This window comes from Mycteria americana, chromosome 14 (assembly GCF_035582795.1).
Source record: "Mycteria americana isolate JAX WOST 10 ecotype Jacksonville Zoo and Gardens chromosome 14, USCA_MyAme_1.0, whole genome shotgun sequence".
Taxonomy (NCBI): domain Eukaryota; kingdom Metazoa; phylum Chordata; class Aves; order Ciconiiformes; family Ciconiidae; genus Mycteria; species Mycteria americana.
Genome location: NC_134378.1, coordinates 2,703,789 through 2,721,281, shown reverse-complemented (window position 1 = coordinate 2,721,281; position 17,493 = coordinate 2,703,789). Strand labels below are relative to the sequence as shown.

The 17,493-nt window shown below is 48.5% G+C and overlaps 1 protein-coding gene across 1 annotated transcript in view; it reads right to left on the bottom strand.

Annotated features, from left to right (window-relative positions):
• AHCY (adenosylhomocysteinase) overlaps positions 1–13,915 on the bottom strand; it is a 29,178-nt gene extending 15,263 nt beyond the window's left edge. The window contains exons 1-5 of the mRNA XM_075517121.1: positions 13,710–13,915; positions 11,616–11,806; positions 8,639–8,714; positions 6,589–6,741; positions 288–400 (exon numbers count right to left, since the gene is read on the bottom strand). Of these exons, the coding sequence (XP_075373236.1) occupies positions 288–400; positions 6,589–6,741; positions 8,639–8,714; positions 11,616–11,806; positions 13,710–13,737 (561 nt within the window). The 5' untranslated portion in view covers positions 13,738–13,915. The remainder of the gene's footprint in view (positions 1–287; positions 401–6,588; positions 6,742–8,638; positions 8,715–11,615; positions 11,807–13,709) is intronic.
• Between the last annotated feature and the right edge of the window lie 3,578 nt (positions 13,916–17,493).

Here is a 17,493-nt window from a genome sequence, read left to right as displayed (position 1 = left end):
CCCCAGGAGCCATGATTTCCAAAGGCATTTCCACATTATTAAAATGCAGAAGAATGCATGTCCTTACATACATAAAAAGCTCTTGATGTTCTGAGAACAGGGTGTATACAATGGCACATCCCATTAGAGACATCATGGGCTCACTTCAAGGATATGATGGAAAAGCTGTTCAGTACCAGGTCAAGAATGGCTCAGCAAGAGAAGGAATACTTGCATGGGAATGACAACATCCCAACACCAAACTGGTCAGACAGCAGAACACAGCAGAAGGGCTCTAGCTGCATTACCTTGGTAACAGAGTCATTCACATTGATAGCTGGCACTTTCAGGGTCCCATTGGCCTTCATCTTGTACAGGTTGTGAACTCCAGTGGTTGTCTCTTCTGAAATACCTCTAATTCCTGTGGGGAGAGTAAAAGGATTCACTTTAGTTGGAGTTAACACCGCTGCAAACCAACACATCCAGGTGCTGGGAGCATCCTCCAGAGGCTTAAGTTAAACAAACCCTTTGCAGGAAGCAGGGAAGAGATGAGAACCCTCATTTGGATCCTCAAACAGTGGTTTGGCTGCCAACCAGTTTGTCAAACCAGTTTCTTCCCCCACAAGGCAATCAAAAGAGCAGGACAAAATATTCTTTGGAAAAATGGAAAGGACCAGCTCTAGACCAGGGAATCGGGAAAGACTCCACTCTATTTTCTCAAAAAATTATCAAAAAACTCTTCTGCAAAAAGGGCAAGATGTTCATCTCAGTGATATTTCTACAGCCTAGTCCATTCTCACAAGGTGGCTTGAAAGGAGATGATACCTAGATAACCACACAAATCTAAAGCACTTGGATCAACTAAAAAAGTAAAAAAAAAATCAAATACACAGTTCACCATTCCCAATCCTCCTGTTGTAATCAACTTCAGCTCTGATTAAACAGCTGACACCCCCCTTAAATCTGGATACTAGCTACATGAAACTTCAGTTTCACAGGTGTTGCTAGCACAATCAATAAACATTATTTCAAATATATCCTTGTTTGAAAACAGTCCAGGAAGCAGATACCAGAGACAAAGGACTGTCTAGAAACACCAACATCATATAATGGACTAAGATCCTGATAACACAGGAACCATCATGGGGTTACCTGGCTCCACATTACACCAAAAAGCCAAAGCTGTAAAGGCACCCCCTGCTTTAAGGGTCCTGACTCTGTGGACCTTCTGACAGCAGCCAATTGTTCAGAAGTGGCATCACTGCACATGACTTCTGGATACCTCTCCTCTCTAATGTCTCAATGCCACCCCATTGTACATAAACTGTCTAGTTGCTACACCGGGCAACACCCTGATTACTTAGAAAGCCTATCTGCACAAAAAGGTACACAATTTATGACAATCAGAATAAATCTGAAACTAAACTATCCAGTCCGGCTGAATTTCCACTGTAGAGGATCTAGTAATTATGTTTGTTCTTTACAAACTGGAGGCATATTACAAGACAATTATTTTGTTGAAGTATGAACTATTGGGGGAAAAGAGGAATTCTGCTAAATCAGGCTGTAACCACCAACACAAGCAACATCTCTATAACGAGATCCATGTGGCACTTGGAGCTAATTCAGATTCACAAGAAAAGAGAAAGTATGAAAACAATGAATACCAAGTTCTACGTACACCAGAGATTTATGCAGAGAAGATACTGCCCCTCTAGGCAAGTGGCCTCTCACATTGACCTCAGAATAAAATTGAAAGGATGCTCATAAGCAAAATAACTTTACAGTCATTTTGATAGAAAACCTGAGAAATAAAAAACATTCATAAATTGTTCTGTTCAGGCCCTTTTACTGATGAAGCAGGTGACAGCCCAGGTTATCCAATGTGAGTGCACATGAACAGACATATTGCTCCTTTTCATGTCATTTTTCTTAATTCTTCTCCCTCACTGTACAACATTTAATCATTCCCAATTCCTACATACATTTTTTTTATCCACAATCTATCCACAGCCCTCCTAGTATTTCAAAAAGGTGAGCACTAGCCTCCCTATTTCACAAATAGCAAAAGCAGAGGGGCCAAAGGACCAGCCCGAGATCACCAGCCCGTGGCAACAGCAGGGCTCCTCAGCCACAGCCCACGCACCTCTCCTCAATAGCCAGTATTACTTTAGGGATGGGCAAGTGGGAACCAACAACAACCCCCAGCAAAATCCCCAAAACTATTTATGTAGCCCATTAATTCTGCGTATCAAAGAGAAGTGTCCAAGTGTCACTACCTCCCCAGCCACCAAGACCCACGAGAAGCGTACAGGACAGGATGAATAACTGCAGAATCACCCAACCGAACGGCACGCAGAACAGTCATCACTGCTGGGAGCAACAGCGTCAGCACAGCCCAAGGCGGGAACAGAACAAAGCTAACGAGCTCAGCACCTCCAGTGCACAGCTGGCTCTGCCCACAGAGGACAAACGAGGAGGTCAGCCACCCGTGGGGCCTGCAGGCTCCGGGGAGGCTCCCTGAGGCCCAACCAGGACCCTGCAAGAACACCGGAGGGCAGGAAGGCCAGAGCATGCGTTTCAGAGCCACGGGTACCTGCACCCTCTGGGCACCCAGGGGTGCTGTGCCCCAGGCACAGCTCCCTAGCAGGATACAGGAGCACGGCTCCTGGGAGAAGGCAGGCCCGTGCTTTGCCCCAGCCCTTTGGGTTTCATCTGCCCGACTGGAACAAGAGCCACGGCGACAGCCACCAGGAACCCAGGGGCTCAGGTCACCCCCCCAGCGAGGGGGTGGCGAAAGGGAGGAAAGGGGAATCCCAGCTTTGTACCAGAGCTCAGCTAAGTGTGAAAGAATAAAGCTTGCCCAAGTCCCCTTCAAAGCTCACGGCCCAAGCCCTGGGAAGCACAGCTCGCTGCACTTCCTCCAGGCCTCCCCACGCCACAGCGGGGCCCGCGGCGGCCCCCCCGCGCCCGCGCTCCGCGGCGCAACACCGCCCCCTAGCGCCGCCCCACCCGCCCTCCGCGCGTGGAGACCCTGCCACAACCCCCGGTGCGAACTCCTCCGGTCGGGTCAGCAGCAGGCGGGTGCTGGCTGCGCTGCAAACCCATCCCTACTGCTTCAAAAAAAGCTGCGAACTGATCTAAGCCTGGATGAGCCACGCAGGCCAGGAGCACAACTTCCGTTTAAGTCTCCGAGGGCCATTCGAAGCGGTTTTCAAACCAGAATTTGTACAGATGCCTCAATGGAGTCCAAGACAGAGCGAGCCATTAGACCTCCCTTTCGCTTCCCAGACCAGCAGGTAGAAGCACTGGCACCCTGTGTCACACGGAAGAAGTGAGCCCAACAACGCTAGAAGGAAGTAGAGCTTGATTAGGCTGATTTGCCGCCACGGAGGCCTGCCTCATCACGGACCTCACAGAGAGCCTTTCATAACTACACTCCCCGCGTGGTTACCTGCAGGGAGAACGAGTCCAGGCTTCAGCACGTTTAGGGCTTGCTTGGAGGGGACAGGACAGTTTAAAGAACATTGCCTGCTGCAGTGACATACAGCATCTGTAGTAAGTCTCCCAAAAGCATTGATTTTCCAGTGCAACTGCCTAGATCAAGTACAATCATTCCCTTGTGAAGGAAATCTGCAGGAGGTCATGGCAGAAACCTCCAGTTCAAACCTGCCCTCTCTCTTCCGGTCTAGCTGGCAACTAGGAGACACTCATCATCCTTCAAAAGCTCTCCAGGCCGACATTTCTAAGCTTAGCAGATTGTCTTGAACTTGCACTAAGCGAACCATGCACGCCAGCAGCTTCCCTTCCTGAAGGCCACCTGCCTGCTGCCCCCAGGCAACATTTATAGCTGGTCTAAACTACTTTGCAACTCTGCTAAAAGGAGTGCTGCCTACACAGCACAATTTCAATGCCTGAGTGACTTAAGTGACTGGAGAAGGGCCTACAGCAAGGAAAAGGTTGGATTAAATTGAAAAAGCCTTGCTAGACACTCAGACCTGCTTTGCTCCCCCATATTTCTTACCTGACCAATGACCAAGTCTGCATCAATGGATCACAAATGATGCAATCTTCTCCATCCTTTCTCAACAGTAGTCTTCTGCACAGATGTCAGAGACCTCTCCTGCATGAGTTCGGATGACTTTCTCCTTTGTTCAGTTCTAGTTTTCCCCCTCCTACCTTTGTTTATCTTGGTTTTAAGGGCATTTAGTTTAGTGGAATAAGCCAATAGTACAAAGGCCATTCTGCCCTCTAACAGCAGTCGCAATTAGGGAGTGGGGAAGCTTGCTGAGCATTTCCACAGCTATTTAACACATCTCCTAGTTGAAGTAGACTCAAATGAGCCCTACTTTCAGCTGTTAGTTGCACACCAGGACTGAACTAACTCCTACTTAAATTAGAAGCAGCTGAAGCACAGAAGACAGACAGTTCCCTTTGAAATTAGCCCAGAAAACTTGTCCATCCTTTAAATGGCACTTTCTGATGCTGCATGCCAAAATGTCTCCTGCACTCATGACCCAGTCTTTCCGTGCATGCTCTGCTAATGTTACTCTTGTCCTACCTCTCTCCCAGAGAGGTCAAACATCCCCACAAGCCCTTAGGATATATTAGCCTCTATCTTCAAGATACCAAAAAAAAGGATGCTACACAGCTTCATTTAAGCAGTCTTCACAGCAAAGGGCTAAGCACAGAGATCAGTTAAATGAGATCAAGTCTCTGCTCAGCTGATCCCATTCTGGAACTTTTGCTGTTTCCAAAGAGCAATGGACTGGAAGGTAAAACAAATCAAGTTCTGTCATCCTCCACAGAGATCAGTCTTAATTAGTTTACTGAACTGCTACAAGGAGGCTTTTCAACTAGTCAGTGCAAACAGCACACACATTTTGACACGGGAAGTGTTGGCAGGTATGGCATCCTGCCTAGACTCTTTAAAAACCCAGTGGAAGAGCCATTCCTATGAATTTAGGAAGCAACCCCAAGCAGTAGGGATGTTTTTTTAATAAATGGCAGACTAGAGATGGATGCCAAGACAGGAGACAGTTAACAGCCATGGCCCTACTGCACTGTACTATACCGGTCCCTTCCACACCAGAAGCACAGGACGAGTAAGAGGGAGCAAAGGGCTGGAGGGGAGAAAGAAGCAGGCAGCAGGAGGGCTGGAAGTGTGAAAGGAGCTCAGCACAAGAACCCCCAGGAACAGGGACACCAACTGAGGTGTTGTATGTGCACGGCAGGGAAACAACCCTGCAAAACAGAGTATGAACATAGAAAATGCATTTTTCGGCCTCTGGCAATGCCAGGAAGACAGGGAAGCATGATCAAGTGTGGTATTCCTTGGCATCAAATAGCAGGAAAGCAAGAGATCATGAACATGAGACAGACACAATCTAGGAAGCAAGAGACCTTTGACAGAAGAGAGGAGATCCCAGCATGGCTGAGCAGACACCAATGAAAACCTCTCATTACAGTTTAAATAACACAAAGATGTTGACTTGGATTACTAATGACATCAGGTTGAGGATGAAGGAGAAAGTGAGATCTGTCACACAAAAGAAGTTTCCTCTCTTCCTTGTGCCCCTACCCACATGAGCACGTGGATGGGGAGCAGCCCCAGACTCCTCCTCTCACCCAGCCCTATCCATGGCCTGCTGCCTCCAGATTCTTTCCCCATGGCTTCCTCTTAAAGCAGTGCAAGAGTCAGAGGAGAGCTGATCTAGCAGACTTCTACAGCAACTTCATCTCTATGGCCCAAGAACGCACACACCCCCATATCAGTTTCCTAGCACACCCCTCTGTATCAGTTTAGTTTCCACCCCATATCACCATCCAATTTGCTTCACATCCCAGATCAAACATGCCCTTCTGCAACATTGGGCATCTATGGCTTGCAGCAGCACAGATGGACACTGGCAGAGCTAAGGAGAATCTGTCACACTGGCCAGGCACAGATCAGCCTGCTACTGCAGGTCATGCCAAATTCCCTTCAGATAAATCTTTTTACATAAACATGCGCTAGCAACACCACACTGATCTGTTTTCAGTTTTACTAACCTACACTGAAGGTAATAAGTCAACAAAGCAAGAGTCCCAACCCTGACTCCATCAGCATCGTTGCTGACAAACTGGATGAGTTAATGCCTTGTAGTTTATATAAGGTAGAAAACTGTTCCCTTTCCAAGAAAGGCTACAGGTTGCCATGACTTCATCCAGAGGTGCACTAAGAGGATGGGGAAGAAAAAGCATTAATGTTAAAAATATTACTTGCAAGCAGACATTAAGCAATTCTAAAACACAGCCCATTTCCAGGAAGCTCTTGGCAAGTCAGTAGTACTACTGGTCATTCCCAGGTAATGGGCACTGTGAAGGATGGCCAGACGGACAGGTCACTGTAGCTTATATACTATAAAGCAGAGATGTAAATAGCTCCTGCAGGTAAGAGATTCTGGTCTTGGACTGTAAGCATAGACTCATTCATAGCCTGTTTGCACATGCCTGTCCCTCTTCCCTCACCCCTTTTACACAAGCAGGGAATTCCCACAGAAACAGACTGCCTAAACAGCCTCCCAAGCAGAACTGTGCCTGACAAAAAAAACACAAAATACAAGTCACCTTTCAAGAGCTGTGGGTATTTGGTATGAACTAGGTTGGTAAGATCTCCGCCATCATCCAAAATCATGTTGAGGGGCTGCCCATCCTTGAAGTACAGGGTCTGCTCAATGCACCACAAATACTCCTCGTCGGTCTCCCCTTTCCAGGCAAACACTACACAGGAACAAACACACAATATTAGCCAGTTTCTTACTCAGCATGTAGCAAAGCAGCCAAAGGAAGATTTCATCATCAGCTCTCAGTAGCAGAGACAACAGATGATTATCTGTGCCTGCAGGCCAGAAAAGACATTTGCATTGAAAAAAAAGATCCCAGAATGAACAGAAGTGAAATCACTTTGCCTTCTGTTCCAGGCCACAAAACTTGGTCAAAGTTGTGAGACTTCACTGCTCTCGTTATTCTTCTTCCATGTTAAGAGGGAGAAGGCAAAGCAAACCAAAGCAGACTCACATCCACAACACCCTGCTTGCTCCCCTAATACACCCTAAGTTACCAGGCTTTAGAAATAGCCACTGGATATATTGATACAGACAAATGAAAACACAACTACAGCATTTTCTATCACAGCAGAAAAGAGGGACTAGACTTTATCATGAGATAAGCACCAGACTACAAACTCTTCAACAACTTTGAGTTTAAATTCTAGTCTCTAGCACAGCACTAAAACCCAAGCTGCTGTGCCTTGTCTGCTCTTATTAGGATATATTTCTATATCAGTACATCTACCACCAGCAACATGCTGCAACCACTAGCATGTTTTATCTGGCAGTATTTTTGCCTTTCCAGGCATTTGTACTGGCTTCATGCTATACTTGAGCCTCAGTGGTACTCAGCCATTCAAACATATATTAGGCACATGATTACATATCCCAACATTAGGCTAAATTGTCATTTTTTCACTGTTTACACAGAAAACTAACTCTTGAACCATGAAGAGCCAATCATGCAATTGCCCCTTCTGAAGAAATGTGCATCAGTATCTCATACTGTATCCAAAGAATCAGCATTCCTCCAAGGTCTCGTAAATTCAATATGTGAAGTACAATATTAACAAAAAGAGCAAGTTCCACAAAACAAGTATACCAAGGGCAGAGGTCAAAAATTTAGACAAACACTGCACCTGTAAACTGCTCTTCAGTTGAGTTTTGGGTGTTGAGAGCAATGAGGAAGGCAATATCCTAACATCAGATCTAGAGAGTCCTGCCTGGTCCTTTGACATCACATGCCAGAAACAGGTAGAGGAGGCAATGCCTGCAGTTAGTAATGCCAAAGGAGCTGATGAGGCAACTACTTTCTTCTGTTAGCTTAGAATGGACCACAGCTGGGCAGAGACTTGTAGCAATAGCTAATTATAACAGAAATGAAAGACACCTCCCAAAGCAAAGAACCAGGCTGCCAGAAATTGGATTTAGCCTCTGCCAACATCCAGGCTCAGGCCATGGAGTTCCCAGCACAGAGCCATGAGGACTGTGTGTCCTTAAGGTGAGTAACACAGCAGACAGCTTAACACATTCATACTGATCTGCAAGGAATTGCTCTTTATTGGAAGGTGACAGTAACAAAACAGCATCATCCTGATAAACTGCTTCAGGGATATTAGGCAGCAACACAGCTGTTCTAGCTCTAGCCTTAAAATATCTTGAGTATTGACCCTGTCACTGTAACAGGGCACACTGCAGTTAACATCCCTTCCCCACCCCCTATTTAACACCAAGCTTGCTGGAAAGCACCAAACACCTCAATCTACACACACCTACACACCAATCCATTTAATTACCCAGCCCATTCAGTCATCTTAATGACCAGGCTTAAAGCAGGTAACAAACCCAGGCTCTTTCATAGCCTAACACCAGCTATTGTCAGAGTACTATGCATAGTCTGATGCAATGCAGCTCCAATCAAATGTCCTGTTTTGTAACAATTACTGCTTTTGATGCGCTATTTCTATCCCGAAGCTTGTTCAGAAGAGCTTGATTTGTACATAGTTTGATTTAGCTAGAACAGGCAGTACACCCCAAGTCAGAGCCAAATCAGAACACGGAAAACTTACCAGGGATACCAGCTTTTGCAATAGCAGCTGCAGCGTGGTCCTGAGTGGAGAAAATGTTGCAGCTTGACCATTGTACCTGGAAAACAACCCAAGTTTTGTTTGCTCAACAAAGTTCTGAGATATCAGGCACGCTCTTCCAGACACAGGAGTTAAAAAGGGAGCAAGAGCAGAAAGGCACATTACTGCAGATTCCTGCCTTTCTCAGTAGCTCTGCAAAGTTAAGGTGAAAACTAAGTATCTGACTAGGCCAGGGAAAATAATGTAACTTTGGGAGAGAATGTAATAGAGCTTTAGCTGTGCCACATATTCAGCCATCTCCTTACCTATGAGAGCTTCTGCCAGACAGCCAGAGCATACATTCAGCTATAGATCTTCAGGAAGATGACAGGTGAGTAGGGTGAGTTTAGAAAGTTTTGGTCAATAAAGTTCAGATTTTCAGAACAGTCACATAGCATGTGTCCACCAAGGGATATGGACATGCAGCAACACACCTGCTGGCACTCAGAAGCATCAGAAATGCAGCTGGAGCACTACACTCAATCAACAGGCATTCTCTGAGGCTATGCTCAGCCAACTCCCACTCTGTGCTCCAGTCATGGAAGCTTTTCCAGCTGAGCTAAGCATTTTCGACACAGATTTCATAACTAGGCTCAGGCACCTAGAAATGTTGCTGAGTTGCATTGAAAAGTATCTGCATACCTACCGCAGCTCCCTAGCAGGCACAGAAACCACCACATCCCAGAGCCTCACACGAGTTCTCACTCTGCTCCCTACGGGGCTGACTGGCAGGTATTTGCATGCTTATTTGTAACAGACCTTGAGGAGAGAGGGCAATAAGGCATAATCCTTCAGCCTGATTTCAGATACTCATCCCACTTTACCAAGAATTGACACTTCAAAGTAAGGGCTGCAGAAGGAAGCACCTCATCTGAGCCAGCACAACCAACACCTGTCAGTGAAAACACACCTGGAAGGAGCACAGGAAACCCAAATTCATGACCTTAAGCACTGCACCTCCTCACCTGGGTTTTTTCTAAGCTCCCTCCATATCAGTACAGATGACATCAGGAGGTGTCATGAAATTCAAAGTATACAGAATACCTATATATTGTTTACACTTCTAGCACTTGACACAAGACATAGGCCACTTCAACTCTGCATCCTCACATCTGTAACACCAGTTTATGATAATGGCATAGACCCTAGAATAACTGGCATACCTGATGGGCTCAGAGCCTAATATTTACATCACTAGCTATGAAGAGGATGCATTTTTATTACATTTTATTACAATTTTAGAATTTATAATCTGAGGCACAGAGTATTTATTCTATCTTTGTTAACCTAGCCAAAAAAGGGATACTAAGATTACTATGCTGCAGCGAGCTACATCTTCATTATGTAGGGTATTGTTTCATCAGAGTTTCACTCCTCCCTCCCAGGCACCAAAGTTCTTGGCAGAACAGATGAACCAGGGCTGAATCCAAACTCAAGTCAAAGTCTAAACTAACATGCAGTTATCGGGACAAGGAAGGAGCTAACACGACTGCACAGATCTTAAAGGCACAACCACAACTTATGCGTAGAGGAACCAAGTCTCTGCAGGTACCTCCCTGAATGACTTGGATGAATCCCATACAACACTGACTTGGGGCTGTGCTCAGACTAAAGCAGCTTGGCAATGTCTAAGTTTGCACATAGCTGCTGCCTAGGCCAGCCATACTGGAATACAGCAACCAACAGGAGCAGCAAGGAGCTTCCCAGATTTCAGTGGCTACCGCTTTCTTTTAAATCCTGTGGAGGGACAAGAGTTTCATACAGAGCAGCTGGAATAAAGCCAGAACTGTACCTCCACATCAAAGCTCTCCCTCAGCACTGCACAATTTGCGACTGTGGAAAAGCTCTGAACAGGCTGAAGAACACCTGCACAACAGCATGTACCTTGCCCAGGCCGACCTGGCATGCTGTCTAGGCCTACCCCCTCCACTTTTTGAGGAAGTGCCTTAGCTGCTGCAGAGCTTCCCCTTCTCCCAGTGCCTTTTGATCAGCATGACACTGCTCAACTCTTTTAACCATTCCCAGGGAGGGATCCCCTATAAGACACCTCTGGGCAGCCTGAGTTCAGGCAGCTAAACTTCAGGAAGAAGGAATTTCAGATCACATACATGCTTAATATAATCCATCATCAAGTTATAGTCAGCTCCCTGCTCAGCACGCAAGCTACATGGATTGGGCTCAGGTGTCTGGCTCTCCTTACACCCTGTACAGTGAACGCTCAGCCATGATGTTTGGACTTCATTCAGCAAGCCAGGCAGAGGCTTGTAGTACTGCACACAATGCAGTAAATGGCTTACAAGTATCTCAGTCTAATATGGACCAGGGTAACTGGTCCATAGTCACACAATAAATTCGAACTCAATGGAGTCCCCAGCCCTCGATCACTGAACCACACTGCCTCCCTGTTGTTTTCTTGCACAGCTCGAAGGCCAGCATGAGCTCTCAGAAAGCTTCATTAGTTTCTGCTGACTTTACCAGGGCACAGTGCAGTTCTTAATATAGGCTAATCTGTGCTGGAGGGAGTCACCAGAGCTTCAGCATTACCAGCAACAGCACTGCGTGCCCGAGCACAACACAGCTGCGTGGAAGCAGCTTTTGGCACTGCTGCTCAGGGTGCTGTGCATACAGCTGACAGAGCTGCTGAAGCCAGCGACCCAGCCCAAAACAGGCACTCATGAAGATGCAGCTTGTCCAGAGGGAAGACACATACCACATATCCCAGAGGTGCATGCAGTACACGTGACAAGCTCTTTCCTTAAGGAGAGAAGGCATAATCCATCCACCTGGAAATTGCAGCACAGTCTCTTCCAAGAAGTACAGACATTTGCCAGGATCCCCTAAGGTAGTTATATAAGCAGCAGCAGTGCCCCAGGCAGAGCATTACCAAGCACGCTGAAGGAGAAACTCAGAGACACTTTACCTCAGCTCCCAGCTCTATAAGGGTCTCTATGAGGACTGCCGTCTGCACAGTCATATGAAGGCAACCGGCAATACGTGCACCTTTCAGCGGCTTTGATGCAGCATACATCTCCCGCATCTTCATCAGCCCTGGCATTTCATTCTCCGCAATCTCAATGGCCTTGCGACCCCAGTCTGCAAGACTGATGTCAGCTGCAAGAGAAGGAGGACAGGTGTCAGAGTTTAAATAGCTGAGACCTTCACATCTGTTCACACACTTGTGGACAGGCATCGGCTGCAACAGCTGGGAGACAGAGTTGGAGGAAAAATGGACCCTATTCCAGTTACTCCCTGCTTTTTTACTATGGTACACAGGCTTTCAAACAAGTTTAGACCAAACCTAACAGCCCCTCTGGAAAAAAGTGTGCTCCTGTATGAGCATATTAATCACCTGTGATCTAGCGTGCAGACATCCCGAGGCCCATTAATTCAGTAAGTCCCAGCCTTAAGCACTCCTTACAGATACTGCCCAAGGGTCTGACACTTCCTATAGAGATTTACTGCCACAGTATTAAGACTTGCATGTGGGGGGGCTGCCTGTATGGCAATAGCTTCCCCACATAAGAACATACATAGCATGCTCCCTGCCAAGAGCACCAGGAGCTGAGCCCAGCCCAGCTTCCCCTCTTAAGAGCTAAGCTGCAGGGTTCCTACCCCCTCGGATCCACAAAGATTATTTTCAAGGCACAGTAACTACATTAGTTACAAGTCTACTTCTGCCTTTGTAAAAAGGCTCTATAGTAGAAAAGTTCAGCAAAAACTGAACAAAAGAGACTTCCAACAGGCTAGCTTGGGGTAGAAAATACTGCACTCACCATGAATGTCTGACTCCAGCCTTAAAAAGGCAAGGGTCAAACAGCTAATGCCTAGGTGCACCACTTTGCAGCACTGGCCAACACCAAGTGTCCCTCTCACTCGTCTAGCTCTTTCAGAGGAGATTTCAGAAGCTTACCATTTCACTTAAAAACACGGTCAGATACTTTTCTTCCACCTACCTAGTGAACACAGGCCGTTTAAAGCACTCGGGAACACGAGGACCTCTGAGTCAGACTGCTGCGTTTAATACAGACAAGCTAATTGCATTTTGCTCCAGAATGAAGCCTAGGGGCCACTGAAGCTATTGCCTATGCTGTAGCTGACTGGTGCACAGCCTTTACGCCAACGGGGGCTGAAAAAAGCCCAGGCAATGGAAGGACCATGGAAACAACTATATCAAGAGGGGTGGGTCTGGAATCTTACCCCTCCTAAGGGCTTGGTAGTTTTAGCAGGGCTGCTTAAAAATATATCCTGTAGTATGTTAGGTACATAGCCTCCAAGAGGAATTATTTATGAATCTGAGCCTTACAGACTAATGTTGTTCTCTTTGAACTTAGCTTTCAAAGAACACACAACTCTTTATAAAAATTAGGGGGGTTGTGGAGTTTCAGGTCTAGAAAAATACCCGCCAAAATCTTTAGGGAAACGTGTAACACAGGTCCCCGATTTAAAGATACTTCCACATTCGGAGTGAAAGCCTGTCCCCAGCGAAGGGCTTCTGGTGGGCAGTCAGACCAGAAGAAGGTCTGGGGACGGGGCAGCCGGGCTCACCCGTGCCGTGGGCTCTGGGGCGGGAGAGCAGCAAAATCGCGGGTGGAAACCGCACTCGTGCCGCGCTCCGGAAAGCGCCGGCAGCTTCAGGGAGCTGGTGCAGCCCCCCGAGAGGCCCCCTTCTTCCTCCTCCGCGGGTATTTCAGCAGCACGGGTGCAAACGCAGCCCTGCCCCGCGGCGTAGAGGGGGTTTTCAGGCTTGGACTCCCCGCCTGCCCGCGCTCCCCGCCCCCCGCGGCGGCACGGCGAGCCGGCAGCTGCCATCTTCTCCCCCCGCCGCATCCAGCCGCGGCACCGGGGCCGCGGAGCCCCCGCTGCGCTCCGCGGGGAGGGGGGGTGCCCGGCACGGCCGCGGCCCGGCCCCGCATCCCGCCGCAGCGGGCCGGGCCCGACGCACCGCGCTCGCCCCGGCCGCGGGGGAGCCGCCAGAGCCCCGCGGAGGCGGGCCGGGCCCGGGGCTCGCACTCACCCACTTTGTACGGCAGCCTGTCCGACATGCTGGCGGGGCGCGGGCCGCGGCAACCGGCGGAGGAGGAGGCGGTGCGGCCCCGACCGCGCTTTAAGTAGAGGCGGCGCCGCCGCCTGCGTGGGGCGGGGCGGGCCGGGGCCGCGCCGGCACGTGCGCGCTGGGGCCCGGCCGCTGCGGGCGTGAGGGGGCCCGGGCCGCCGGTCCCTGCCTCTGCGGCCGCCGCCGCCGGGCTCGTGGGGCCGAGCCGGCCGCGGATGCGCCTCACCCGCGGCCAGGGAGGGCCCCGGAGCCCCCGGTGCCTGGGCTGGCCCCAGAAGCTGCTTCCCCCCCGGTACCGCAGCGGGCTCCAGAGGCCTCCTCTGCCCCGGGAGCAGAGTGAGCCCCAGCCCCACGCCAGGGCAGGCTCTGGCACCCACTGGTACCTGGAATGGCCCTGCCACCCACCACCACCGGTGCCAGGACAGGCCCTGGTCCCCAGTACGAGACCTGGCCTTGGAGCCACTGTGGGCATTGACCAGGCAGCACACCCCGGCCCACTCTCCTGGGGGTTCCCCGAAGGATCCCATGAGTTCCGTAGTGTAAGCAGTTACTCTGTGGCGTGCAGGCTCTCGCGCTGCAGCAGGGCCGAGGGCAGTGCACAACCCAGCCAGTCAGGCCTGCGAGGCAGGGCAGCGCGCTGGTGAGATGCCATGCCGACAGAGCCGAGGCGCGGCGCGAGTCGCTCTATCTGCCTGGACCTTGGACTTGGCCGTGGCCTGTTCCTCTCTCCAGCCTACAGCTGGTTTGCCAGGTGCAGGGCAGGAACAGCGCGGGCAGGCCTGCCGGACACTGCCCCTGGCCACGGCCAATGCCGGCTGCACACGCAGGAGGCAGAGCCCTGCTTCGGCCCTGTCTGGGGGTCACACGCACATTCGCTCCTGTTCTAACATCTGAAATACATTTTTCATAAGCCTCAGTCATAAACTGGGGCAAACTTTGCAACCAGGGTGTTATACACCTCTTCTTTTATCTGTGAAGTATTTAAAAGTGAAGATTTCCTCATACTTCATAAATTCTCACTGAATTATTTTGCAAAGTTTGAAATAATTCTCCGTGCAGAGTTCACTCCAACACCCCAACTCACAGTGCTTCCCATAAATGAGGTTCAGTATTTGTTATCTGAGCAGCAGCTGATCTTCAGTGACCGGTCCTACAGGGAACAGTCCACATAGGCAGAAGTCCCAGTAGGAAACCTGTAGCCCTACAGCCAATACACGTGCAAGTGGCAGCGTTTGCGTTTGATATTCGGAGTGCTGCAGGCACACTGGCACACCTGATAACCATACCAAGCAGTTCTGTAAATCAAAAGGTACCCAAAGGAGGAGCATGTCTGTTCCCCTGGGACGGGTTCATCTAAGTCAGTCATGCTTTCATTGGTTTACATCATCAACAACCTTTTTGTCACAGCTCGAATGCACTGGCTCGCAGCAGCAGGACAGGAGTTCGGGCCCTGGCAGTTCCCCACCCACTCGTCCGAGACACCGAGGTTGTATCGCTGGCAGACTGCAGTTTCTGCATGCTCCCGCATGCCTGCCTCTGCCGACAGGCAAACGTGGGACTTCCCGACAGCCCTACGTCGTACAGCGTGACCGAAGGGCAACAAACGCTCCAAACGTGCCTTGTGTTAGCTGTCAGCCCACAGCCTCCCTAGCAAACCTGATCATCAGTTTGTCAATTATAGCCAATGTCTTTATGCACAGCAACCCCTACACATAAAATGTCCTTCCTAAATTAATGAGCAAGGCCAGAACAAAGACATCATTTCATGTAACTCCCACGAATTTCAGCTCAAGGCATACTTCCCTGTGAAGGCTGAACGGGACCAGCACCTCAACTACAGCTAAGGCAAGGGGTGGGTGGCGGGAGCTGACGGTATTTATTAAAGGAGGACAGATCAGCTCCACCTAGCGTGAAGGTGCTCCAGTGCTTGTCAAAATAGTCTCAGTCGTTTGTAACTGCATAAGGAGTGCTTAAAGACGATTCGCGCCAGCGGCGTGGTTTGCCCTGACCCTCCGATTTAGGAGATTAACACCTCATAGCACTGTATTATACTACATCTTAATGTATAAGTAGCCAGTGCCTTGACTACTCATACACACCCTGGTCCTTTCATTGTTGCTGTCACTGGTGGATTTGGGACACCAGATGGCACAAGATAGGCACAAAATGGAGGGAATAGGATGTAGTGAAGAAGAAGGAACAGGAAAAAGAACAGAAGAGTACAAAACCCCACTACCTAACAGAGTACATGAAACAATAACAGGATGTTATTCATGTTACACATCCTGTGACTGTTTCATTTACTGTAGTAGTTCACGTAGGGAGGTTCTGGGTTGTAAATTTAAATATCTCACAGTCACTGAAAAGCTGTGAAACTCAGGGGAAAAAGCTTTTTAAAAAATAAGAATATAACGTTTCTTCAGAACTCCATTTAAAAAGGATTGGGCTTACTGGGGTGGCTAGGAAATACTGTAGATTCCAAGACTAGGAGAAAACATCAGTCTGAGCTTCTGTATCACGCAGATGCTACTTCACACAGGTACTCCATACGAAGCCAGTTAGCTGCTTGACTGGGGCAGTTTATATATTATATACATTATAAGAAGGATTTTGTGCAATCTGATACATTTTTTTATAAAAAGAATGCCCGTGATTTGTTCAACAGGATTCTCACCTGACAGTGCACTGGGAGTATCTGTGCTGAGTGTGAATTAGAAATGTACAAAAAACAAGGCTGTTGTTCACAGGACTTCATTTGTCACAGCAGGTAGAAGATGGGTATCAAAGAGTGGCAAGAATGGTCTGACAATTAATGCAGCGCTGTGGGAGCATGGAGAACTGGGTTCTATCCCTACCATAGCACGTCATCCCCTTGTGGTGCTAGCTTAGTCCCTTAGGACAGGCTTTGCATGAGCGATCATTAATTGCATACTCATTTTCTAGGTGCCCATAACAAGCATCTTCTGCTCTTTCCTGTTCTTTGACCAATGTTCTGCCAGGCTGCGTGGACTGAAGTCCAGAGCACATCACCGACCTTAGAAAATGCAGCACAATGCCAAATACTCTGACAAAACAAACCCTGCACGTCTCCAAGTGGTACCCACAAACAATGAGAACATTTGATGTTATATTCTGTGCCTCAGTTCACCCTTACCCATAAACTGCAGACAATGATTTCACTTTCCTACAAACTTACATAGATATTGCAAAAATAAATTCATTTCTGCCTGTGAAGCACTATGATATTGTGGTGGCAGCAGTCAGGAGCACCCTGAATTAGGAAACTAATGTTGTTTTACCCTGCGTAGAGGTTTGATGAGGAGTGAAGAAGAATCCCCGTAGTGAATGATGCAGATGAAAGAGGTGTTGCATAACTACTGTTCCAGCTAGCACAAGCCATTCTGTGCAGTGAGGCAGGTACAGTGTTTGATGATCCAGCTAGGTCATATCATGGTAAATGTCACAAGGTGCCTAATGAAGGTTGTAACAGTGATGCCATCACTGGCGTCTTCTAAGTAAAGTTCTTTGCTCTGTAGCCTTACCGCTTGTGAGGGCCCCAGCCAGCAGCTGAAGGTTGCAGCAGCCTTCTTACATGCACGCTGGATGACTCACACTGCTAATTTAGCATAGCAGGGGTCCCATGTGGACTGGAGCCCTTGTTGTTCATGCCTTAAATTGGCCTTTAATATAGTGCTGTTATGGGCAGCATAGACGTTATACACTTACAGTACTCACAAACGTGTTA